This window comes from Helianthus annuus, chromosome 8, assembly GCF_002127325.2.
Source record: "Helianthus annuus cultivar XRQ/B chromosome 8, HanXRQr2.0-SUNRISE, whole genome shotgun sequence".
Classification (NCBI taxonomy): Eukaryota; Viridiplantae; Streptophyta; class Magnoliopsida; order Asterales; family Asteraceae; genus Helianthus; species Helianthus annuus.
The window spans coordinates 114,954,862-114,964,255 of record NC_035440.2 but is presented as its reverse complement, the minus strand read 5'-3'; the positions used below and the strand labels follow the sequence as shown (position 1 = coordinate 114,964,255).

The following is a 9,394-nucleotide window of genomic DNA, read 5'->3' as shown; positions in this document are numbered from 1 at the left end:
TTCTTTGATTTTCTGAGCCGAGAACAAAGGACGCCTTTTCTCATTTGGAGCTGTTAACATAGCCGTAATGAGACCACCAGTACCTGTCCCAGCAATTATATCCAAATAGTCGGCAATTCTTGCATCATCACCATCTAGTTTCTGAGCCATAAACCACAACAGAAATCTAAATAAGATAAGAGGCACCCATCAGGGCCGGCCCTGAGAATTTAGGTGCCCTGTTCGAGCCCAGAAAAATGTGCCCCTCGGGTGCTAACGAAAATATATAAATATACGACGTAAACTAATTTTTTAAAACAACGATTAAAGTTATAGCAATAAACAATGCAATTGCCAAAAATGATAAAATCATAGTATTTGAATCTCGTAACGTAATAAACTAATAGCCAACCAATGATTCGTGAAGCTCTCCTATAATCGACCCGGCTTGTTTCCAAACTAAATTTACGTTAAAGCGTATTTTAAATAAATAAACTAATAAGTACTCAAATAACCTTTAGCGGCGACTTCTTTAGCGGCGACCTCTGGTCTTTAGCGACGAAGCATTAGCGGCGACGCTTTAGCGGCGACTTGTCGCCGCTAAAACCTTTAGGGGCGACAATTGGCACTTTTAGCGGCGACAATTGTCGTCGCTAAAACTCAGTTTTCCTGTTGAATATTTTAATAGATCGTAATATTTCCATATTAATATTGAGTAATCTTATTACCGCCAATCTTGAGGGAAGATCCTAGGGCAGTTTTGGAGGTAGAATTCTTTGATTTTCTGAGCCGAGAACAAAGGACGCCTTTTCTCATTTGGAGCTGTTAACATAGCCGTAATGAGACCACCAGTACCTGTCCCAGCAATTATATCCAAATAGTCGGCAATTCTTGCATCATCACCATCTAGTTTCTGAGCCATAAACCACAACAGAAATCTAAATAAGATAAGAGGCACCCATCAGGGCCGGCCCTGAGAATTTAGGTGCCCTGTTCGAGCCCAGAAAAATGTGCCCCTCGGGTGCTAACGAAAATATATAAATATACGACGTAAACTAATTTTTTAAAACAACGATTAAAGTTATAGCAATAAACAATGCAATTGCCAAAAATGATAAAATCATAGTATTTGAATCTCGTAACGTAATAAACTAATAGCCAACCAATGATTCGTGAAGCTCTCCTATAATCGACCCGGCTTGTTTCCGAACTAAATTTACGTTAAAGCGTATTTTAAATAAATAAACTAATAAGTACTCAAATAACCTTTAGCGGCGACTTCTTTAGCGGCGACCTCTGGTCTTTAGCGACGAAGCATTAGCGGCGACGCTTTAGCGGCGACTTGTCGCCGCTAAAACCTTTAGGGGCGACAATTGGCACTTTTAGCGGCGACAATTGTCGTCGCTAAAACTCAGTTTTCCTGTTGAATATTTTAATAGATCGTAATATTTCCATATTAATATTGAGTAATCTTATTACCGCCAATCTTGAGGGAAGATCCTAGGGCAGTTTTGGAGGTAGAATTCTTTGATTTTCTGAGCCGAGAACAAAGGACGCCTTTTCTCATTTGGAGCTGTTAACATAGCCGTAATGAGACCACCAGTACTTGTCCCAGCAATTATATCCAAATAGTCGGCAATTCTTGCATCATCACCATCTAGTTTCTGAGCCATAAACCACAACAGAAATCTAAATAAGATAAGAGGCACCCATCAGGGCCGGCCCTGAGAATTTAGGTGCCCTGTTCGAGCCCAGAAAAATGTGCCCCTCGGGTGCTAACGAAAATATATAAATATACGACGTAAACTAATTTTTTAAAACAACGATTAAAGTTATAGCAATAAACAATGCAATTGCCAAAAATGATAAAATCATAGTATTTGAATCTCGTAACGTAATAAACTAATAGCCAACCAATGATTCGTGAAGCTCTCCTATAATCGACCCGGCTTGTTTCCGAACTAAATTTACGTTAAAGCGTATTTTAAATAAATAAACTAATAAGTACTCAAATAACCTTTAGCGGCGACTTCTTTAGCGGCGACCTCTGGTCTTTAGCGACGAAGCATTAGCGGCGACGCTTTAGCGGCGACTTGTCGCCGCTAAAACCTTTAGGGGCGACAATTGGCACTTTTAGCGGCGACAATTGTCGTCGCTAAAACTCAGTTTTCCTGTTGAATATTTCAATAGATCGTAATATTTCCATATTAATATTGAGTAATCTTATTACCGCCAATCTTGAGGGAAGATCCTAGGGCAGTTTTGGAGGTAGAATTCTTTGATTTTCTGAGCCGAGAACAAAGGACGCCTTTTCTCATTTGGAGCTGTTAACATAGCCGTAATGAGACCACCAGTACCTGTCCCAGCAATTATATCCAAATAGTCGGCAATTCTTGCATCATCACCATCTAGTTTCTGAGCCATAAACCACAACAGAAATCTAAATAAGATAAGAGGCACCCATCAGGGCCGGCCCTGAGAATTTAGGTGCCCTGTTCGAGCCCAGAAAAATGTGCCCCTCGGGTGCTAACGAAAATATATAAATATACGACGTAAACTAATTTTTTAAAACAACGATTAAAGTTATAGCAATAAACAATGCAATTGCCAAAAATGATAAAATCATAGTATTTGAATCTCGTAACGTAATAAACTAATAGCCAACCAATGATTCGTGAAGCTCTCCTATAATCGACCCGGCTTGTTTCCGAACTAAATTTACGTTAAAGCGTATTTTAAATAAATAAACTAATAAGTACTCAAATAACCTTTAGCGGCGACTTCTTTAGCGGCGACCTCTGGTCTTTAGCGACGAAGCATTAGCGGCGACGCTTTAGCGGCGACTTGTCGCCGCTAAAACCTTTAGGGGCGACAATTGGCACTTTTAGCGGCGACAATTGTCGTCGCTAAAACTCAGTTTTCCTGTTGAATATTTCAATAGATCGTAATATTTCCATATTAATATTGAGTAATCTTATTACCGCCAATCTTGAGGGAAGATCCTAGGGCAGTTTTGGAGGTAGAATTCTTTGATTTTCTGAGCCGAGAACAAAGGACGCCTTTTCTCATTTGGAGCTGTTAACATAGCCGTAATGAGACCACCAGTACCTGTCCCAGCAATTATATCCAAATAGTCGGCAATTCTTGCATCATCACCATCTAGTTTCTGAGCCATAAACCACAACAGAAATCTAAATAAGATAAGAGGCACCCATCAGGGCCGGCCCTGAGAATTTAGGTGCCCTGTTCGAGCCCAGAAAAATGTGCCCCTCGGGTGCTAACGAAAATATATAAATATACGACGTAAACTAATTTTTTAAAACAACGATTAAAGTTATAGCAATAAACAATGCAATTGCCAAAAATGATAAAATCATAGTATTTGAATCTCGTAACGTAATAAACTAATAGCCAACCAATGATTCGTGAAGCTCTCCTATAATCGACCCGGCTTGTTTCCGAACTAAATTTACGTTAAAGCGTATTTTAAATAAATAAACTAATAAGTACTCAAATAACCTTTAGCGGCGACTTCTTTAGCGGCGACCTCTGGTCTTTAGCGACGAAGCATTAGCGGCGACGCTTTAGCGGCGACTTGTCGCCGCTAAAACCTTTAGGGGCGACAATTGGCACTTTTAGCGGCGACAATTGTCGTCGCTAAAACTCAGTTTTCCTGTTGAATATTTTAATAGATCGTAATATTTCCATATTAATATTGAGTAATCTTATTACCGCCAATCTTGAGGGAAGATCCTAGGGCAGTTTTGGAGGTAGAATTCTTTGATTTTCTGAGCCGAGAACAAAGGACGCCTTTTCTCATTTGGAGCTGTTAACATAGCCGTAATGAGACCACCAGTACCTGTCCCAGCAATTATATCCAAATAGTCGGCAATTCTTGCATCATCACCATCTAGTTTCTGAGCCATAAACCACAACAGAAATCTAAATAAGATAAGAGGCACCCATCAGGGCCGGCCCTGAGAATTTAGGTGCCCTGTTCGAGCCCAGAAAAATGTGCCCCTCGGGTGCTAACGAAAATATATAAATATACGACGTAAACTAATTTTTTAAAACAACGATTAAAGTTATAGCAATAAACAATGCAATTGCCAAAAATGATAAAATCATAGTATTTGAATCTCGTAACGTAATAAACTAATAGCCAACCAATGATTCGTGAAGCTCTCCTATAATCGACCCGGCTTGTTTCCGAACTAAATTTACGTTAAAGCGTATTTTAAATAAATAAACTAATAAGTACTCAAATAACCTTTAGCGGCGACTTCTTTAGCGGCGACCTCTGGTCTTTAGCGACGAAGCATTAGCGGCGACGCTTTAGCGGCGACTTGTCGCCGCTAAAACCTTTAGGGGCGACAATTGGCACTTTTAGCGGCGACAATTGTCGTCGCTAAAACTCAGTTTTCCTGTTGAATATTTTAATAGATCGTAATATTTCCATATTAATATTGAGTAATCTTATTACCGCCAATCTTGAGGGAAGATCCTAGGGCAGTTTTGGAGGTAGAATTCTTTGATTTTCTGAGCCGAGAACAAAGGACGCCTTTTCTCATTTGGAGCTGTTAACATAGCCGTAATGAGACCACCAGTACTTGTCCCAGCAATTATATCCAAATAGTCGGCAATTCTTGCATCATCACCATCTAGTTTCTGAGCCATAAACCACAACAGAAATCTAAATAAGATAAGAGGCACCCATCAGGGCCGGCCCTGAGAATTTAGGTGCCCTGTTCGAGCCCAGAAAAATGTGCCCCTCGGGTGCTAACGAAAATATATAAATATACGACGTAAACTAATTTTTTAAAACAACGATTAAAGTTATAGCAATAAACAATGCAATTGCCAAAAATGATAAAATCATAGTATTTGAATCTCGTAACGTAATAAACTAATAGCCAACCAATGATTCGTGAAGCTCTCTTATAATCGACCCGGCTTGTTTCCGAACTAAATTTACGTTAAAGCGTATTTTAAATAAATAAACTAATTAGTACTCAAATAACCTTTAGCGGCGACTTCTTTAGCGGCGACCTCTGGTCTTTAGCGACGAAGCATTAGCGGCGACGCTTTAGCGGCGACTTGTCGCCGCTAAAACCTTTAGGGGCGACAATTGGCACTTTTAGCGGCGACAATTGTCGTCGCTAAAACTCAGTTTTCCTGTTGAATATTTTAATAGATCGTAATATTTCCATATTAATATTGAGTAATCTTATTACCGCCAATCTTGAGGGAAGATCCTAGGGCAGTTTTGGAGGTAGAATTCTTTGATTTTCTGAGCCGAGAACAAAGGACGTCTTTTCTCATTTGGAGCTGTTAACATAGCCGTAATGAGACCACCAGTACTTGTCCCAGCAATTATATCCAAATAGTCGGCAATTCTTGCATCATCACCATCTAGTTTCTGAGCCATAAACCACAACAGAAATCTAAATAAGATAAGAGGCACCCATCAGGGCCGGCCCTGAGAATTTAGGTGCCCTGTTCGAGCCCAGAAAAATGTGCCCCTCGGGTGCTAACGAAAATATATAAATATACGACGTAAACTAATTTTTTAAAACAACGATTAAAGTTATAGCAATAAACAATGCAATTGCCAAAAATGATAAAATCATAGTATTTGAATCTCGTAACGTAATAAACTAATAGCCAACCAATGATTCGTGAAGCTCTCCTATAATCGACCCGGCTTGTTTCCGAACTAAATTTACGTTAAAGCGTATTTTAAATAAATAAACTAATAAGTACTCAAATAACCTTTAGCGGCGACTTCTTTAGCGGCGACCTCTGGTCTTTAGCGACGAAGCATTAGCGGCGACGCTTTAGCGGCGACTTGTCGCCGCTAAAACCTTTAGGGGCGACAATTGGCACTTTTAGCGGCGACAATTGTCGTCGCTAAAACTCAGTTTTCCTGTTGAATATTTTAATAGATCGTAATATTTCCATATTAATATTGAGTAATCTTATTACCGCCAATCTTGAGGGAAGATCCTAGGGCAGTTTTGGAGGTAGAATTCTTTGATTTTCTGAGCCGAGAACAAAGGACGCCTTTTCTCATTTGAAGCTGTTAACATAGCCGTAATGAGACCACCAGTACTTGTCCCAGCAATTATATCCAAATAGTCGGCAATTCTTGCATCATCACCATCTAGTTTCTGAGCCATAAACCACAACAGAAATCTAAATAAGATAAGAGGCACCCAATATTGTATAATTAAACAAGCATTGCTACACATATCTTGAATAAAATAAGAACCTTCGATTAGCACACAGTCAATACGGGTTTTGATCAAAAAAACCATTTTTGTATGAGTGAATTCACTCAAAACAACAATATACTTATTGTATGGAGTGGATTTCACTCATAACAACAATATACTCTATTAGGGATTTAGGGTTATCATTCTCTTTCAAATAAGTCTTATATTTTTATAATATAATCATTCTTATATATCATGTATTTTCAATTCCAACACAGTACTCTTTTTGAACATTTACATCTAAAATCACATTAAATTTACCTGTTGTAGTCATTTTTAAGTTACTTCTATAACACCCCATGTGATCAATCATTCTCATTACTCATTTTAACCAAAACTAAACTAATTATTTCTTTTAATCCAATCACAATAAAATACTTCACATCAATTTGCAGCACCCCTTTAAAAAGTAATGTCAAGAAATCTAAGCAATCAAGAATAAGTAGCAAAGTACAAAGATAGATATATTCATATAGATCACAGTACTATTAAGTACTGTACTTTACAGATCTTCTAGCACAGAAACTGCAGTTCAACAGTACCTTCTCTGACAACTTTTCCGGCCAATATTCCACCGGAATCCAAAACCACAACACCCATATACATAGCAAAACCACAGTCAACACCGGTCAACCACATGCATACTCATAACCCTAAACCAGTAAATCACCTACATACATATAAACCCTAATCATTTCTAGCCTTTTTCTTAAACCCTACTCCAAGATTCAACTCAAGATCCACATTATGATTATTGTTATTACTGGGTCTTTGATTCATCATGGATGAACTGCTAAACAGTTGATCAACCGATGTGACCACGTGGCATTTACTGGTGCTACTGCTACTGCCACCGTGGCATTTCTTTAGGGTTTCCACCGGCGGCGGCAGTGGAAACACCGACGGAATCTCGAAGTTTGTTCTAGCTTTGGCTCCTCTCAGACGCCTAGCCGCCGCGTCGTACGCACGCGCCGCTTCTTCTGCAGTGTCAAATGTTCCTAACCAGTGCCTGCACCGCCCTATCCTGTCCCGTATCTCCGCCGACCACCGTCCCCATGGCCGCTTCCTCACCCCTCTGTAGGTTTTCTCCATCGGTGACTTTTGTGCTGATTGTGGTTGTGTTTGTGGTTGTTGTACGGTGTCGTTTTGGGTTGTGGTGGTGGGTTTTCCGAAGAGGACTTGTTCTCCGACGACGGCGGCGATGCCGTCGAGTTCTGGTGGAGGGTGGTGGTTGTAGTGGGGTGAAAAGGGTGTTATTTCTTGATGGTATTGAAGAGGAAGATGATTGGGGTTGAAGTAGATATTCATTGTTTAATGAGGGTTTGCAGAGAAACAGTAAGATGATCAAGTGAAGTGAAGTTGTAGTGGTAGTATCTTTGGAAAAGAAGATAGGTTATATATATAGGTGGTTTGCATGGGGGACTGACTAGTGTTATTTTTAGACATGTTATTCTTTTATGTATATTTTACATAGGTTATTTGTGTTAGGTTAATTATGCACTTTCTAACTTTTAATGTGGATTTTGGAAAGTGTGTAAAGCTATCATTACATGTTTCTAATATCTTTCAATTGTTTGAAAATTGTGGTGTTGTGTTCTTTCTTTTTACTGTTTGGTGATAGTTGTTTTTCTCTTTTTCTCTTTTCCTCTCTCTTTTCTCTCTCCCCTTCATCTGTTCGCCGGTCGGCTCGACGGAGGTTCTAGCTGGTCTTAGTGTGGGAGGTCGCCATTTGGCTTGACCTCTTTCCCTAATACCTCTACGTTCTGCCCCATTCGCTGTCCGGGTTCAGATTTCGTCCGTGACTGTCTATCTTTGGTCGTTCATCTTTCCTCTATCGCCGGAGCATTTTCCTCGATGGCTTAGTAGGTCTGACCTCGGTCGCGGCTATTTTTATAGTTTAGCTAGACTGTATCGAATCCTATTAACCTCTCACAGGGTTGTTTCCGGGCGGGATCGAGGCCGTCAGTGACAGACATATGGAGTTCATACCAGATCGGGGTGGTGGGGATGGTGGTAATGATGGCCCTTGGACTGAAGTTCATTACCATAAACAGCGGTATAACCGGGGCAATGGAGTGGAGATGACCTTTATAGTGCAAAACTTACCTGAGAGAACAACTAAAACATTGTTGAAGAAGGCCTTCCAACCTCTCGGCTTTGTATCGGATGCATATGTGGCCAGGAAGAAGGATAAAAAAGGCAACTCTTTCGGCTTCGTTCGATATAAGGGTGTTGAGAATGTTGACAATACTTTGGTAGAAATGAATAAAGTGTTGATCTTTGAAGCAAAGGTATCGGTATCGTTAGCCAAATATGATAAAAATCATAAGAAGCTCATACACACATCAAAGATCATGGGGGAAAAATTTTGGAGGGCTAAGGAACCTACTAATGTAGCTCAGCCTTATAACAAAGCCTATGACTATCGGGGGTCGAAGGTACAGGACGGGAAGTCTTATGCTAGTTTGTTCCAGAATGGTAGACCGGATAGTACTGAAGGATCTTTTCATTGTTCAAAAGCAATTACAATTGCCTCTAAGGGATCTAAATACCCTCTACATTGTATGGGCCGGTCCATTCATGGTGTGACAAAAGATGTAGAGACTCTTAATAACTTGAACAAGTTGTTAACGCAGGAGGGGTTAAGTAACTTCGGATTATCTTATATTGGTGGCCTCAGTGTTTTAGTTACCCTCGGTACGCCCGGGATGGTCAATGATGTCATGAAAAATTATTCGGATAGCCTTATGAAGGTATTTAGCAGATTTCAGGTATGGAAAGGTGAGGATCTCCCTTCGGATCGTGTCGTGTACCTCCCCGTATCTGGGGTCCGAGTGCATCTTCGGGACAGTTCGGTATATGATGACATTGGGGGCCTTTTTGGGAGAGTTGTGCAGTAATCATCCTTCTCATGGGTTGATTCAGACAACTCGAAGTGTTCAGTTTTAGTCCTTGTCCCCTTTGGAAAGAGGATTGAGGAAACGGTAGTAATCAATTGGGAGAACAGGAGATATGTGATTTGGGTTGTAGAAGATGTGGACGCATGGAAACCCGATTTGGAAGAGGAGAATACAGTGGCTATGATGGTTGATAATCCGAGGTGCGAAGCCGAGGGAGAGTCGGTTGATAAGAATGGGGAT

General features: G+C 40.2%; 1 protein-coding gene across 1 annotated transcript; it reads right to left on the bottom strand.

Moving 5' to 3' along the window:
- Nucleotides 1-6,693: 6,693 nt before the first annotated feature.
- On the bottom strand, nucleotides 6,694-7,607 carry LOC110871335 (ethylene-responsive transcription factor ERF084). The gene has a single exon (XM_022120150.1). It carries the CDS (start codon nucleotides 7,560-7,562, stop codon nucleotides 6,942-6,944), a length of 621 nt encoding a protein of 206 aa, XP_021975842.1. The 5' UTR covers nucleotides 7,563-7,607; the 3' UTR covers nucleotides 6,694-6,941.
- Between the last annotated feature and the right edge of the window lie 1,787 nt (nucleotides 7,608-9,394).

What these genes read in the sequence shown, in the direction of transcription:
- LOC110871335 (XM_022120150.1), bottom strand. Translation starts at nt 7,562, where the DNA reads ATGAATATCTACTTCAACCCCAATCATCTTCCTCTTCAATACCATCAA.